The sequence below is a fragment of the Euprymna scolopes genome, chromosome 28, assembly GCF_053919585.1.
Source record: "Euprymna scolopes isolate OS-2025 chromosome 28, ASM5391958v1, whole genome shotgun sequence".
NCBI lineage: Eukaryota > Metazoa > Mollusca > Cephalopoda > Sepiida > Sepiolidae > Euprymna > Euprymna scolopes.
In genome coordinates, this window is record NC_136509.1 from 60,707,936 (window position 1) to 60,725,928 (window position 17,993).

General features: G+C 36.7%; 1 protein-coding gene across 1 annotated transcript in view; it reads right to left on the reverse strand.

Annotated features, from left to right (window-relative positions):
- Window positions 1-3,804, reverse strand: part of LOC145249402 (uncharacterized) — a 172,532-nt gene extending 168,728 nt beyond the window's left edge. Inside the window, exon 1 of the mRNA XM_080110958.1 lies at window positions 3,345-3,804. Within this exon, the coding sequence (XP_079967084.1) occupies window positions 3,345-3,804 (460 nt within the window). The remainder of the gene's footprint in view (window positions 1-3,344) is intronic.
- Window positions 3,805-17,993: the final 14,189 nt, after the last annotated feature.

The window sequence follows — 17,993 nt, forward strand, 5'->3', positions numbered from 1 at the left end:
TCATATAGTCTTTGAATCTAGCCGGATTTCTTACGTCATCCTCATTCCTTCAATATTTTGGTTTGCTGGGGATGGTGTCGCCGGCCTCATTCCTTCTCTCCTATTACTTTTGAGCTGAGGTGTTTGCGAATTACAAACCCCTTCTGTACTTGGCAGTTAACTTATTGGTGCCTCCTCGCTAGCCCTTTGATATGACTGAGGGATCAATGATGGTGATGGAAGTGCTTCTGCTGTTTTTTTAAAATCCACCCTATTACGTCGGAGCAACTCCCCATCAACTTTGACATGGTATGACCTCTCACCCAGTCTCTGCCACACAACTGCCTTCTTTCACCTTTTATATCTTTTTTAAAATACGTACCACATCTCCATGTTGCACTGGCTGAAGTGGTTTTACTTTCCGGTTGAAATAATGCTTTTGCTTTCTGCTGTCCCACTTAACTGTTTTGCTTAGATTTTTGTGTAGTTCTGGTCTGAGTAGGTCCTCTCTGGTTGGAAGAAGTGTCTTTGTTCTTCTTGACATTAGCTTCTGCGCAGGTGATAAGTGACCCTTGGCTGGCGTATTCCTGTGCTCCAGCATCGCTAAGTATGGATCAGCCTTATCTTCCATTGATTTCCGGAAAAGGTTCTTTGCCATCTTTACAGCAGATTCTACTTTTCCATTTGCCTTGCTATTGTAAGGACTGACGGATGTATGTGCAAAACACCACTTTCTTGCAAAGGTGGAAAATTCTTGACTACTAAACTGTGGTCCATTATCAGTGACCACCTGATCTGGTATCCCATGTCGTGCAAAATAGTGCTTAAGCTTAGTGATCACCGTTCTAGCTTGTTTAGTCGGGAGATGGTCAATTTCCCAGAAATTACTCATATAATCAACGGTTAAGAGATAGTCCCTATCTGCAAAGCTAAAGAGATCTACTCCTACTTTTGACCAGAGTCTCTCCGGAATTTCATGAACCATTAAAGGCTCTGCAGGATTGGCTACCTCATATTTCCTGCACGTTAGGCATTTTGAGACAAAGTCTCTGATGTCACTATACACATTTGGTTAGTACAAGCATTCTCTTGCTCTTCTGCAGCATCCTTCGACCCCTAGATGTGTGGAATGCAATTTTTCTTTTAACACTGATCGCTGTGTTGTTGGTACTACTACTCAGTTTCCTCTGAATATTAATCCATCTTGTACCGTCATTTCATTCCGCATGCTGAAATATGGTCTTTGTCTTCTGGCCATCCTTCTCTCTGTTACTGGAATATATTCTGTTTCCTGGACATCATTATCGATACATTCATTGCTCACTTCATGAATGTATGCCCTTGATAATGTGTCTGCTAGGAACATCTTCTTACCACGATGGTATAGAACAATCACATTGTAAACTTGCAACCGCATTAACATATTTTGCAGTCACTTTGGGCATTTTCCCAATTCCTTTTTCATTATTGCTTCTAATGGTTTATGATCAGTCAGTACTGTAACCTGTTGACCAAATAATGTGTATTGGTGAAACCGTTCACAGGCATAAACCACTGCCAATAGTTCTTTCTCAATCTGTGCATATCGGGTTTCTGTGTCTGTAAGTGCTCGGCTAATATATGCTAAGGGTTGACCTTCTTGTAGCAATGCAACCCCCATTCCTTTCTCACTTGTATCACATTGAATGACTAATGGTTTGTTGGGATCATAGTATCTCAATATTGGTGCTTCACTCACCAACTTTTTGATTTTCTCAAAAGCTTCTTTATGGATCTGAAACCACTTCCATTAAGTTGCGAATTGGAGCAATCACGTCAGAGATGTGGGCCAAATAATTCACGAATCCTCCCAATCATTGCACTCCCTTAATGTCTGTTGGCCGTGGCATATCTTTTATGGCTTTTATTTTCTCAGGATTTGGAAGTAAACCCTCACTGGTTATCCTGTGACCCAGGAATGATACAGATGTTTGTGATAAATTCATTTTCTCAGCATTCAATCACATCCCACGATCACAACATCTTTGCAACAGCCTTCTGAGTTTTCTATCATGGTCCTCTGTTGCTTCTTCCATCGTTTTACCAATCCTGACCACCAGAAGATCGTCTGCTTTGTTGATGATTCCTTTCAAATCGGCCACATTATTATATAGTTCTCTTTGAAATATTTCCGGGGCTTGAGCAATTCCAAATGGTAAAACCTTCCATCGAAACCGACCATATAAAGTGGCAAAAGTGGTCAAGCGACTGCTGGCTTCATCTAACTTCAGATGTCAAAATCCATCCCTTAGATCAAGAGTTGAGAAAACTTTGCTATCAGCAAGTTCTGGGAGGAGATCGTCCAGTACCGGTAACTGGAAATGCTCCTGTTTAAGAGCCTTATTTAATGTTCTGGGGTCAATGCATATCTGTAACTGTCCATTTTTTTTGATTACCAGTGATAAGGCGCTTACCCATGGTGTTGGCTCGTTCACTGGTTCAATTACCTTCTTTTTGACCAGTCTTTCTAATTCGGCTTTCACTTGATAGCCACTGGTATTCTTTGAGCCACTACAACATGTGGTATTCTTCGAGCCGCTACAACATGTGGTATTCTTCGAGCCGCTACAACATGTGGTATTCTTCGAGCCGCTACAACATGTGGTATTCTTCGAGCCACTACAACATGTGGTATTACGTTGAAGTTCACCTCTAGATGAACCTCTCCAGGTAACGTACTCAATTCTTTCTCGAATACATTCTGAAATTCGAATATGATGCTCTCCGGGTGCTGGCTGCTGTCTTTTTGAGATATGTTTGCAACCCTCTTAAATTTGTCATTGTTCACACTAATGAGTGCCATTTGCTGGAGTGCATTCGCTCGAAGTAGTGGATGCAATTCATCCTTTACAATGACAAACTTCACTGCATACTTGAGTCCGGTTTTTGGGTTTATCATTTTTATCCGACGTTCTCCTAACGGTTTCATTTGTGACCCTTTCCACATGACAAGGGTCATATTGAACTGCTCAAGTGTTTTTCCCCCGCCACATGTTTCTCGTTCAGGATGTTCACTGAGGCTCCACTATCTAGCTGAACAACAACTGGCTTTCCTTTGACCATCATTTCTGCCTTTATTACTTCAGGTCTGATAGAATTGATTCCTTCTTTTGTGGTCACACTGTCCACGTGTCCGTAGTCTGAACCATCACTACTGCTATCTTTATCATCTTGTTTTCCAACAAACTGAATATTCTTTTTTCTTGATTTGCATCTTTTTGCAAAGTGGTGCTTTCCATTGCATTTGAAACACGTCTTCCCAAAAGCTGGACAAAACTCTTTTCCGGGTTCATGTCGCAATGCACACGCCCTACACCCTCTGTTACTTTTTGTGGTTGTTGGTCTTCCCTTAGGTTTCAAGTCCACTCTGTTAACTGCCTCGGGTCTCAGAATTCTAAACTGTAGAATTGCATTTTCTGATAGTTTGCATATGTCTATGCATCTCTGTAAATCCAACTGTCTCATTTTAAGCAGTTCTGCTTGCGTGTGGGGGTTGTGTACTCCAAGAATTATCTGGTCTCGTAGTATGGAAGAGACGCAATTCTCACAGAAATTGCATGTCTTTATCAACGTATGGAGTGCCATGATAAATGCTTCCATGGTTTCACCTTCTCCCTGTTTTCTTGTGTGGAAGATATATCGTTCGTATGTCTCACTAATTTCTCCAATGGCATACTTATTGAACGCTTGGAGAATTTCATTGGGTGTTCTCTCTTCTTTCAGAGTCAGAAATTGAAACCCATAATATACTTTTAACGCTTCGTCTCCAAGTGTATGCAGCAACATCGCCGTTTGGTATGGTACTGGCTGTCTCGCTAGATACGTGATGATAGGATTATTTTCCATACACGGGTTGTGGGGGTCGTATCCCCATCACTGGTCTATTTATCTCTTCCATGTTAAGTTTGGACACTTTTTTTTCTCAATACAATCTTGTGTTTAAGGCCGATTAAATTGGTTTAAATTTCTTTTTCCATATTATTTAAACTCAAATAGACCACAATGACCAGATAAAGCAAAAAAACTTTTGTGTGTGTGCGTGTGTGCAATGTAACACAATAAATCAAACATTACTTATCTTCGTTTATTTTTTTTACAATACATGAATAAAACATACTAAGCTGAATTCTCATGGTTACAAACAAGGACTGTTAAGGTCGCCTCCAAAATGGCCGTGCCTCACTCCATTTATTTACAATAATAAAACACCGGAAAAAAATGGCTACGCCCTTTGGTTGTAAAGGGCTATAATTAATCCCATTAGGATTAGTGGTGTCAGGGGAAGTTACTCTGCCCAATACATTTACATCCCTTCAATTTTATTTGGAATCACAAGCATAATCGTTCAATTTTGTGGGTGGTCTCTGAATACATTCTGACCTGTGAGTAGCTGGCAATGCTGGTTTTTCCACTACTGCGGGAGTCCATGCATTTCATCACTATGTCTGCTCTCAGGTACTAAACTTTCCTCAGAAACTTCAGGTGTGCCAGAATTCTCAAGATTCTCAGCAGTGTTATCTGTCTGTATCTAAGGCATCACTTTCTCTGCTGCCCTGATAGAAGTTTCACCAGCTGGTCTGTATGTCTCCTTACTATCTCTCCACCGGCCTTCACTTCAAAATCCACTGCTTCCAACTGTCCATCGTTGAGCAGATCCATAATTATGTAAGAGTACATGATCGGCTATTTCGAATTCATAAAGTGGTACCATTACTTTGCTCCCCGTTTCTATTTTATTTTTCATGTCCAGAGCTTTGTGAACGTCTAGCTTTTCCAAATGAAACGCCGTTCTTAACTGCTGTTTGAACATCAGCTTGGCTAAAGAAACCTCAGTTGATGAGTTGGGAGTTATCCTATAAGTGAATAAAAATCTGTTCACCTTTGTTTCGAGTGTAGCCTTGTGATCTGTTTGCATCCTTTTAAGCACTTCCTTGAATGTGTGCACACTGCAATCTGCTTGTCCATTTGATGACGGGTGGTAAGGAGCTGTGAAAATGTGCCGAATTCCATTGGCATTCACGAATGTTTTGAATTCTTGACTTGTAAAGCAGAGACCATTGTCACTCACGACTAATACCAGCAGTCCAAAGATCCCACTCATTTTCTCAATAGTGGCTGTCGCAGATGTTTTCATCATACATATCTCTGTCTACTTTGAATGAGAATCCACTACTATCAAAAACATGTGTCCCAAAAATGGACCCGCATAATCTATGTGGATTCTTTCCCATGGTGAACTTGGATATACCCAGCAATGAATGGGTGCATTGCTGGAATTAATTTGATTAAGCATGCAGGTTCCACAAGCTTTTCCGGTTTTCTAAATGCCAGCATCAAGATTTGGCCACCACACATAGCTGTGAGCAAGGGCCTTCATCCATACGATCCCTATGTATACCTGATGCGGTTGCTACAAAACTTTCACTCAAAGTCTGGCTAGAATTACAAACCTACTTTCCCATAATACCACGCCATCTTCACATGTCAACGCTTGTTGAAATAGGATTTCATGGCTGTATCTGGAATGCACTTGCACCAGTCATTCATGATGTATTCATACACCCGACTCAAAGTCTTTACTCTTTACTGCTGCCACAGCTACTGGAGCATCAATTAAATTCATCATCTGATTCTGTTAATGCCTCTTGTTCCTGTGCATTGATTGGAAGACGACTATTGAGTGATCCAGCACGATACTCCAACTTATAATTGTAGGCTACTAGAAAGAAGGCCTAGCATTGAACCCGGACTGCAGCAAGAGAAAAAAAATCGGTGTGTGTTTAGCAAATAGTCCCAATAACGGCTTGTGATCTGTGAACAAAGTAAAATCCCATACAAATATTGGTGTAACTTTTTAACTGCAAAAACCAGCCCCTCTTTATCAATGTGTGGTTCCGTTCTGCCTCAGACAGCATTTGTGAAATGTAGCATACTGGTTTCTCCCTTCCATATTCCATTTTATGAGCCTTTACAGCTCCTAGTCCACACTAGAATGGGTTTGGATGGGGCAAAATGTGTGCTAAACACATCTTTGTTCTTTCAAAGGCCCTCATTTGTCCATCACCCCACACCCGCGGAGCAGCGTTCCTCATTAAGCTGTGAAGTGGTTTTGGTATTGTCGACAAATTCGGTAAATGATTGTGATAATAGTTAATTGCCCCAAGGTAATCTTTTAATTCTGTAATGTTTTGTGGTGGAGGTGTCTCTGTCATAGCAGTTACTTTGTCTAGAAAAGACTCTGTACCTTCCTTACTGATTCTAAAACCCAAATATGTTACTTCAGGAAGGAAATACTTGCATTTACTTCACTTTAATTTTAATCCTACCTGATCCAGAGCAGCCAATCCATAGATGTTCTTCAACCTTTTGTCCATGTCCCTTTGAAAAATCCCCGTGGCACTGTGCACCCCAAATTGTAGTCTGGTGGGCTGGTATAATCCCTGGTGGGTGTTTACTGTTAGCAATTCCTGTGTTTCTCCATCCAATTCCAATTGTTGATAGGCATGGATCAATTCAAGCTTGCTAAATTTCTGACCCCCCTCTCAAAGTAGTAAATATATCCTGTGTCCGAGGTATTGGATAGTTGTGACATGATGATACTCAGTTTACTGTAAGTCTCCAAAAATCCGGAGGTTACCATTATCATTTTTGGTAACTGGTACAATGGGGGAGGCCCATCTAGAGTACTCCACTCTTTTGTAAATTCCCTGGGTTTCCAGGAGATCTAACTCTTTGGGACTCACTGTCTTATCAATGGGTATTTTCACATTAAAATCCTTTAAGCACCCCATTTCTTTACTAAACACCAACTTGAATTCTTTAAGAAGCTTTACCAACCTTGAAGAGGAATCTTTCTGATATAAAGGAAACATGATTCTCCAATCTAGCTTTGCTTTCTTTAACCAGTAATGTCGGTACATTTCCTTTTACCACCAGCAAAGGTAGCCGATGCTTTAACTTTTCCTGCATTACTTCCACGTCTGCGGTCCCATGTTGGTTTCACTAACTCACCAGCGTATTTTCTTTACATGGCTTTCTTTTAGATCCTGAATTTGGAAAATTTTCTTGAAGTTTTTCAGGCTCATTACTGAGCATGAGGCCCCTGTGTCCACTTCCATGACTACTTTCTCTTAGTCAATTAGTAGTTCCAGTAGCACTGGCAGTGTCCGAAGTGTATCGACTGTGTGCAGATCTAGTTTTTCCATATTTATTTCCATTTCTTCTGTACAACGATTCTCCACATTGTTCACCATCCATCTTTCCTTCCAATGTGTTGTTGAAACAGAAGGCCTGCTCTCATCTTGTCTACATTTCCGACGAGTATATTCAATGTGCCTACATTTAAAACATTTCTTGTTTTTAAACTGGAACTTGTCCGCCTGATGGGTAGTGCTTCCACAACAATAACATTCTCTTTTCAATAGTAACCTGCGGACAGACGTTTCACTTCCACTCGCTTCCACTCGCCAATGCTCCCAGCATTAACTTGGAATATTTCCTTGCAGATTCCATGGACTCTGCTATTTCAATCGCCTTGTCCAACATTAGGCCCTTTTGCCAAGTAAACGCACCTGTATCTTTTCGTCCTTAACTCCCATCACCAATTGATCATGTATGTTTTCATGTACTTTTTCTTCGAAGTTGCAATGCTCCAACATATTTTGCAGTGTGGCCACATATTCACTGATGGACTTGCCTTCTTGTTTGTCCCTGGTGTTGAACAAAAAACGTCTATGTATCTCGTTGGGGACCGGACTGATGTGTCTCTCCATTGGAGTATACAGTTCTTCAAACGTTTTCTGCTAAGGTTTGGCACAAACACCCAATAGAAAAATAGCAAAATGAGCAGCAAAAAAAGAACTTTACTCTTTCAATATAGTGTGCAAATTCCTCTTCTGCACTGTCCCATTCTTTAATTGTGCCTAGCAATACCAATTTTTCTGTTCCTCGCTGACACAGCACTTTTCGGTGATTCATTGGGTTGAGGGTTTTTACCGTTTTTTTCGTTTTTGTTTAAATTGCTTTCATATTGTTCCTCCACATTATCAGTTAAAATAAAAATGAAGTGTAATAAGTCCTCAGATGTACCTCTCCAGTGTACAGTATATTGATACTCTATGGCTGACATGGATAGCTTCTGTACATTTATATGAAATCCACCTCTGCATTTCATGTTTGAAAAGGATGTGTCCTCTACAGTATCAGACTTGACAGAATGGCTAATTGTAGGTATAAACCATTTCATACTCTCAAAAAATTCCAGCAAAAATCTAACAGCCAACCGTGGTTCTCTCTGCACAGAAATCACTTTTTCCATTGCTTCCAACATAACAGGACTGCCAGCAATCACTGTAAAAGAGTAATGAAGAATGCGAGAGAGTTGTATGCTCAGTCCTTCAAGTCCAAAGTAGCTGAGCAGTGGCATGGTTCCTACCAGTTTTGGCAAATAGCAAACAGTATCCTGAACTCTATCCCAACTATCATCAATGGATCTGAGGTAAACTCGTCAGCATCAGACAAAGCCAAATTCTTTGCCAAAAACTTTGCAGCTATTCTACCCTATGCGGCCAAGGCTGCCAACCCCTTGTATTTCCTTCTGTATTAGAAAACACGCTATGCGACATACAAATATCTGTGCATGATGTTGCCAAGCTAATCAAAAACCTTGATTCTAATAAAGCAACAGGCCATGACGGCATTCCAATTATAATGCTGAAAAATCTTCAACCAGAATTAGCTCCCATACTTACAAAGCTATTTAAGCGTTGTCTTAAGGAGAATTGCTTCCCAACACCATGGAAAATCTCATCAGTATGCCCTGTATTTAAGAATTCAGGTGATCATCATCTCCCTACAGTACAGACTAATTGACCATCTCCTGTGCGTAATGAGTAAGTTACTGGAATCTGTGTTAAATAGAGAAATAGTCAATCACCTCAGCAAAAATAATCTTCTTAGTGACATGCAATATGGTTTCTGTTCTGCTAAATCTACAGCAGATGTGCTTACAGTTATATCTCATAGGATTAGCGAATCTTTTGATGTTTCTAAGGCATTTGATAGGGTATGGCATAAAGGTCTACTTCACAAGATCTCTGGTTATGGTATAGTTGGAAATGTCTTCTCAATTATTAAATCATTTCTCTCTGATAGGTTCATAATAGTAGTGGTTGATGGGCAGAAATCAGAAGCTCATAGTATTAATGCTGGAGTCCCTCAGGGGTCCATCCTGGGTCCAACTCTCTTCCTGATCTACATTAATGATCTTCCAAATCACATCCTTAGATCATGCATAGACATTTATGCTGACGACATTATCATCTTATGGCAGCACATCAAAGGCCGTAAACAACCAAATTCTCTCTCATTCTCTCTCCTCTGATCTTGAGCATGGGGTACAATGGGGGAAAAAAGTGGCTGGTTGTTTTTAATGCATCTAAAACCAAGCTGCTATCTTTACATCATCAACGCTCTGATCCCCATTTGGCATCAATTGAGATGAATGGATCTCGTCTTGGGGAGGCTCCATGTTTTGACATGCTCATTCGATAGGTGCATAAGAGTAGTGGTAGATGGACAAAAATCGGAGGCCTGCAATATAAATGCTGGAGTCCCTCAGGGGTCAATCCTGGGCCCAACTCTCTTCCTGATTTACATCAATGACCTCCCTAAGCACATACTTAAATCATTCGTTGACATCTATGCTGATGACACGACCATCTACGGCAACACATCAAAGGCTGTAAATGACAAAGTTCTCTCTGATTCTCTCTCCTCTCAAGCGCGTGGTTCAGTGGGGGAAAATGTGGCTGGTTACCTTTAATGCATTTAAAACCAAACTCCTATCTTTACATCATCAACGCTCTGATCCCCATCTGGCATCAATTGTGATCAATGGCTCTCGTCTGGGTGAGGCTCCGTGTTTTGACAAGCTTCTGGGTTTGACCTTTACTCCTGATCTGAAATGGAACACGTACATCAAGTCTGTTGCCAAGGTCGCTGGAAAGATGGTGGGATCCTTCTACCGTTCCAGAAAATATCTCACTACTGATGCAATTCTCTATCTATATAAAAGCCAAGTACGTCCAAGGATGGAATACTGCTGCCATATCTGGGCAGGAGCTGCTAAAAACAGCCTATCCTGCCTTGACAGAGTACAAAATAGACTTTGTGGCTTAGTGGGGGATGCGCTTTTCTCTACCCTGCAACCTCTCTCCCACAGAAGAGACATTGCGAGCCTATCCTTATTTTATCGTTATTTCCATGGCAGGTGCTCGTCTGAACTCCAATCTCTGGTCCCCCCTAGCCAATCTTTCACGAAAAACACCCGTCTAGCTGAATCCATTGTGAAAAATTTCCCCCACTCTATATCTGTGCCTAAATCAAAACGCGGATTCCATGAACAAGGCTTCTTTCTTAGAACTGCACACCTGTGGAACTCTGTTCCGTCTGCCTGCTTCCCACCGGACTACAACTTGGATGTCTTCAAGTCCAACGTTAACAAATTCCTAATGAACCGCCCCCCTTAAGTAAACACTTCATCACATCTCCACACTAATATAATGTACTTGCAATAACCCTTATCCCTGAGTGGCTTCCGGGCCTTGATAAGTGGTGATCACTGTAAAAAAAAAAAAAAAAAAGCTTCTGGGTTTGACCTTTACTCCTGATCTGAAATGGAACACGTACATCAAATCCGTTGCCAAGGCCGCTGGAAAAATGGTGGGATTCTTCTATCGATCCAGTAGATATCTCACTGCTGATGGAATTCTCTATCTATATAAGAGCCAGGTATGTCCAAGGATGGAGTATTGTTGCCACATTTGGACAGGAGCTGCTAGAAAGGACTTATCCTGCCTTGACAGAGTTCAAAATAAACTTCATAGCTTAGTAGGGGATTCCCTTTTATCTTCCCTTCAACCTCTTTCTCACAGAAGAGATGTTGCGAGCCTGTCTCTGTTTTATCATTTTCGTGGCAAGTGCTCGTCTGAGCTCCAATCAATGATCCCCCCCCTCGCCAAACATTCACGAGAAACACTCATCTAGCTGAAAACAATATCAATCATTTCCCCCACTCTTTATCTGTGCCTAAACCTAAACGTAGATTCCATGAACAAAGCTTTGTTTTTTAGAACTGCACGCCTGTGGAACTGTCTTCCGTTTTCCTGCTTTCCAGCTGACTACAATATGGAACAAGTTCTTGATGAATTGTTCCCCTTTACTAAATTTACACTTCTAACGATTACTATATTATCCCTTTGACTATTGTACACTTTTTAACCCTTATCCTCGAGTGACCTCTGGGCCTTGATAAGTGGTGATTTCTTTGTAAAAAAAAAATCTTCAAAATTAAAATTAGGTATATTGTATCATGCCCCTAGAGTAAATTTGGTATTGTGATTTGAAATTTCATTGGCGTCAGCTGGATCTGACATGGGCTTCTTCTGAAATAATTAAAGTTGTATGGCACTTCTCTTTGGACGCAAGTGAAAAATATAGATGAAAATCTCCGCCGAGTTTATCAGAATCTTGGATAAGACACATCAGAGAAAAGATTCTGAAGATTAATTAAAAAGGAAATTATTTCTCCTTTTAAATGTATACCCCAAAAAGAAGAATAGGATTGGGACATTTATTACAGAAAAAGAAAAGAAATGATAAACAAATATGCAACAAATAAAAATTACCAAAGGCAAGACTTCTTCTATATACCCAAATTAATTTATCTGTGTTTAAACTTCTTTTAAAGTGTGTTTTTGGTTCAAAACAAACTAAGAGTTTCTCTTTGAGTTAGAATTAAAAAAAATGGCTGCTCAATAACGACTATTGATCACCACGCAAAGTTGAAAATTAAACAAACGCTGGTAGAAATGGTGCCTGGAAAACTCGTACCCGGAAAACTCGTTAATTTTTGCGAGGTAGGAAAATTGGTCCGTTATTGAATAAATATCGATCGAAAACAGATTTTATGACCGTTCTTGAAGATATTGTTTTTAAAGGCGACTTTTTACGGTGCAAGTCTATAAATGGTCCACAAGTAATTTTTTTTACTATAAAAATCTGCAAAAAAAATCTTTATAATGTACATACTTGTCACTGCATGAAAATCTCATATTCCAAAAATCACTTAAATCGATCAAGTAGTTTTTTTTTTGTTATTTAAGAAAATCAAATATTATGAGATATTTTATCGAAGAAAAACTTCTTAGTCATCTTGTTTTTGAAGAAATGTTAGTTTAAAGAAAGTGGGAAATCACTTTTCTATAATAATTTAACGTATAATGATCACCCACTTTATGGCCACCACTAGTGTACAACTTGAATTTACGCCGCTGAAATACACATTTGCCGAATTTTTGTTGGAGGAGCGTCAAAGTGTGGGTGCTCAATTGACGTAAAATTCTTCATATCTTGGAAACTACCCGTTTGCTGGAATTTTAAACGTTATTTTCGTTTTTAAATTCCTCAAAAACTTATGTCTTAATTTTCCAAGTTTTTTTTTTCTAGTGTGGAAAGTCGATTGTCTGCCCCTTGCCGATCTTATATTCCAAACACTTCCAATAGGTGTCGCTAGCAGTGTATCATTCAAAAACAAGATGGCGTTAAGTTTTTCTTCGATAAAATGTCTCATAATATTTGATTTTCTTAAATAACAAAAAAAACCTACTTGATCGATTTACGTGATTTTTGGAATATGACATTTTCATGCAGTGACAAGTACGTACATTATAAAGATTTTTTTTCAGATTTTTATAGTAAAAAAGATTACTTGTGGACCATTTATAGACTTGCACCATTTTTACTTGTTAAATCTTGTTAACAAAAAATAAACTCGACCACGAAGTCAAGACACGAAAAACGAAACCACATATTTATTTTTAAAATATTTTAGTTTTAACACTTTTTGTATTATTACGAAAAAAAAAAAAAAAAAAAAAAGGGTTTGTATTACTGTACACAGATTCGAAAAAGTTGTCAAAAAACAAATATATAACAAATAAATGTTATCAAAGGCAAGATAAGTTACTTTTCTACCTAACTGGATATATTTTTCGTGTTTTTATTCAATGTAACATGTTTATTCAGCTCGAAAAGCATACATTGTTTACCGATGTATTGGAAAATTCAAAATGGCGGTCGCGGTCGACACTCTCTTTAACACGGTAAGTTCAGGAAAAGATGTTATAAATAATAAACTAGACAAAATACTGTTAGAAATTCGCTCATTATATGTTACTGTGACATAAGTTGACATATATTCGGTGGTTTTTAATAGTATTTTGTCTAGTTTATTATTTATAACACCTTTTCCCAAACTTACCATGTTAAAGAGAGTGTTGGGCGCCATTTTGAATTTTCCAATACATCGGTAAACACTGCATGTTTTTCGAGCTGAATAAACATGTTACATTGAATAAAAACACAAAAAATATATCCAGTTAAGTAGAAAAGTAACTTATCTTGCCTTTGATAACATTTATTTGTTATATATTTGATTTTTGACAACTTTTTCGAATCTATGTGTACAGTAATACAAACCTACATTTTATTTTAAAATGAAAGCAACCTTAAAGGGTCAACAACAAATTAATAATTTAAGTGTTTTTTTTTTTTTTTTTTTTTTTTTTTACCGAGAAGCGCCACTTGGCAACAGTTTAGTGAAACGCAATAAGAAAATATGGCCGCTGGGTGCCCGGAAAACTTGTCCCGGGAAAACTCGTCTCGGGAAAACTCGTCTCGGGAAAACTGGTCCCCTTTCGCTAGGTAGGAAAACTGGTCCCGTATTGAATAAATACCGATTGAAAACACATTTTATGATCATTCTTGAAGGAGATATTATTTTTTAAAATAGACTATAGCCCCCCCCCCCCTAATATTTTTTTAAAATATTTTTACTTGTTTAATGTTTTCTTTTCTTTTTTTTTTTTTCTTTTAAATAAAATCGATTTTCTAAGTGTCCGTTTTCTACCTAACTGGCTAAGTTCTTAGTGGTTTCACTTCTTTTAAAGCGTTTATTATGTTCATACAAAGTTAATTACAATTTTTTTTTGTTCTTATTTTAACGATGTTTTTTGGAGTCATAAAAACAATAATTAAAAACAAAACCAAAAAATTAAAAAACAGGAAGCGATTCGATTTTTCGTTACTTTTTTGTTTTGTTTTTTAATTATGATAGTTTTTTTGTTGTTATGTTTTTGTTTTCTCTCATACCAAATGCACTCATGCGTTATTTAAAATTATAATTTTATCAATTATCAACATTTATTGTCGTCCTGTCAAATTTTGCAAAAATTAACTAGTAAATTAAAAACGAAATATTTTTTTGGCGCGAGAGATGCCATGTGCTAACAATCTCTCGTTAACTAATTTTAAATTTTTTAAAATTTTTACTTCGAAATTCTAAAATCAATCATTAAGAGAAAAAGTAATCACTAAATAAATTTATTAATCAATTTTCTTGAAAATCCCGCTATCGTTTATGAAGAATCTTTTTAATTTCATTTTTTGTTGGTTGTTTTTCGGAGGGAGATATAGTTTTAACCCCCCACTCTCTCTCCCTCTCTCTAAATTATATTTTGAAAAATATTAAAATTTATTATTTTCTTTTTAAAACCAAATCTCCCTCAGTAATTTCTTTAATTTTCTATTTTTTAGCGATTATCAAGACCCCTAAGATGTGATATACCGGACATTATTTCTAGTTCGGGTTTGTATCACTGTACACATAGATTCGAAAAAGTTGTCAAAAAACAAATATATAACAAATAAATGTTATCAAAGGCAAGATAAATTACTTTTCTACCAAACTGGATATAATTTTCGTGTTTTTATTTAATTTAACATGTTTATTCAGCTCAAAAAGCATACAGTGTTTACCGATTGGAAAATTCAAAATGGCGGCCGACTCTCTCTTTAACACGGTAAGTTCGGGAAAAGGTGTTATAAATAATAAACTAGACAAAATACTATTAAAAAACCACCGAATATATGTCAAGTTATGTCACGGTAACATATATTGAAAAGGAGTTATAAATAATAAACTAGACAAAATACTGTTAGAAACTCGCTCAATATATGTTACTGTGACATAAGTTGACATATATTCGGTTGTTTTTTAACAGTATTTTGTCTAGTTTATTATTTATAACACCTTTTCCCGAACTTACCGTGTTTAAGAGAGAGTCGGCCGCCATTTTGAATTTTCCAATACATCGGTAAACACTGCATGTTTTTCGAGCTGAATAAACATGTTAAATTGAATAAAAACACGAGAATTATATCCAGTTTGGTAGAAAAGTAACTTATCGGGTAACCCAACTTATCTTGTCTTTGATAACATTTATTTGTTATATATTTGTTTTTTTAACTACTTTTTCGAATCTATGTGTACAGTAATACAAACCCAAATTTTAATATTTTTTTAAATATAATTTAGAGGGGGGGGGGTAAAACTATATCTCCCTCCGAAAAACAACCAACAAAAAATGAAATTAAAAAGATTTTTGATAAACGATAGCGGAGTTTTCAATAAAATTGATTAATAAATTTATTTAGTGATTACTTTTTCTCTGAATGATTGATTTTAGAATTTTGAAGTAAAAATTTAAAAAATTAAAAATTAGTTAACGAGAGATTCTTAGCACATGGCATCTCTCGCGCCACAAAAAAATATTTCGCTTTTAATTTATTAGTTAATTTTTGCAAAATTTGACAGGACGACAATAAATGTTGATAATGGATAAAATCATAATTTTAAATAACGCATGAGTGCATTTGGTATGAGAGAAAACAAAAACATAACAACAAAAAACTATCATAATTAAAAAACCAAAACAAAAAAGTAACGCTCCCAGTTTTTAATTTTTTTGTTTTGTTTTTTTATTATTGTTTTATGACTCCAAAAAACATCGTTAAAATAAGAAACAAAAAAATTGTAATTAACTTTGTATGAACATAATAAACGCTTTAAAATAAGTGAAACCACTAAGAACTTAGCCAGTTAGGTAGAAAACGGGCAATCGATTTTATTTAAAAAAAACAAAAAAAAAACATTACACAAATAAAAATATTTTTTTAAAAATATTAGCTGGGGGGGGGGCTATAGTCTATTTTAAAAAGCAATATCTCCTTCAAGAATCGATATTTATTCAATAAGGGACCAGTTTTCCTACCATGCGAAAGGGGACGAGTTTTCCCGAGACGAGTTTTCCGGAGACGAGTTTTCCGGAGACGAGTTTTCCCGAGACGAGTTTTCCGGAGACGAGTTTTCCTAAATTCATTGTAAGCACATGGCATCTATCGCGCCAAAAAAATATTTCGCTTTTAATTTATTAGTTAATTTTTGCAAAATTTGACAGGACGACAATAAATGTTGATAATGGATAAAATTATAATTTTAAATAACGCATGAGTGCATTTGGTATGAGAGAAAACAAAAACATAACAACAAAAAACTATCATAATTAAAAAACCAAAACAAAAAAGTAACGCTCCCAGTTTTTAATTTTTTGGTTTTGTTTTTTATTATTGTTTTTATGACTCCAAAAAACATCGTTAAAATAAGAAACAAAAAAATTGTAATTAACTTTGTATGAACATAATAAACGCTTTAAAATAAGTGAAACCACTAAGAACTTAGCCAGTTAGGTAGAAAACGGGCAATCGATTTTATTTAAAAAAAAAAAAAAAACATTAAACAAATAAAAATATTTAAAAAAAAATATTATGGGGGGGGGCTTTAGTCTATTTTTAAAAGCAATATCTCCTTCAAGAACGATCATAAAATGTGTTTTCAATCGATATTTATTCAATAAGGGACCAGTTTTCCTACCTAGCGAAAGGGGAGGAGTTTTCCCGAGACGAGTTTTCCGGAGACGAGTTTTCCGGAGACGAGTTTTCCGGAGACGAGTTTTCCCGGGACGAGTTTTCCTAAATTCTAATGTCTCCGGAAAACTCGTCCCCTTTCGCTAGGTAGGAAAACTGGTCCCTTATTGAATAAATATCGATTGAAAACACATTTTATGATCGTTCTTGAAGGAGATATTGTTTTTTTTTTTTAAATAGACTATAGCCCCCCCCATAATATTTAAAAAAAAATATTTTACTTGTTTAATGTTTTTTTTTTTTTTTAAATAAAATCGATTTTCTAAGTGTCCGTTTTCTACCTAACTGGCTAAGTTCTTAGTGGTTTCACTTATTTTAAAGCGTTTATTATGTTCATAAACGAGACCGCATATTTTTTATACTAATATAAAAAGAATTTACTTATTTACTGTTGTTATAAAAGGGTAAAATCGAGTTTTCTACTTCGCCGACTATGTTGTGTGTTGTTTAATTTATTTGGAATCGTTTATTCGGTAAAGAAAAAAAAACACAGAAAACAAACAAAAAAACATGTCGAGTGTTACGTGAGAACGAGAAATAATGTCCGGTATATCACATCTTAAGAGTCTTGATAATCGCTAAAAAATAGAAAATTAAAGAAATTACTGAGGGAGATTTGGTTTTAAAAAGAAAATAATAAATTTTAGGGTTGTATTACTGTACACAAAGATTCGAAAAAGTTGTCAAAAAACAAATATATAACAAATAAATGTTAGCAAAGGCAAGATAAGTTACTTTCCTACCAAACTGGATATATTTTTTGTGTTTTTATTCAATGTAACATGTTTATTAAGCTCGAAAAACATACAGTGTTTACCGATGTATTGGACAATTCAAAATGGCGGCCGACTCTCTTAAACGCGGTAAGTTCGGGAAAAGGTGTTATAAATAATAAACTAGACAAAATACTATAAAAAAAACACCGAATATATGTCAAGTTATGTCACGGTAATATATATTGAGCGAATTGCTAACAGGATTTTGTCTAGTTTATTATTTATAACACCTTTTCCCGAAATTACCGTGTTTAAGAGAGAGTCGGCCGCCATTTTGAATTTTCCAATACATCGGTAAACACTGCATGTTTTTCG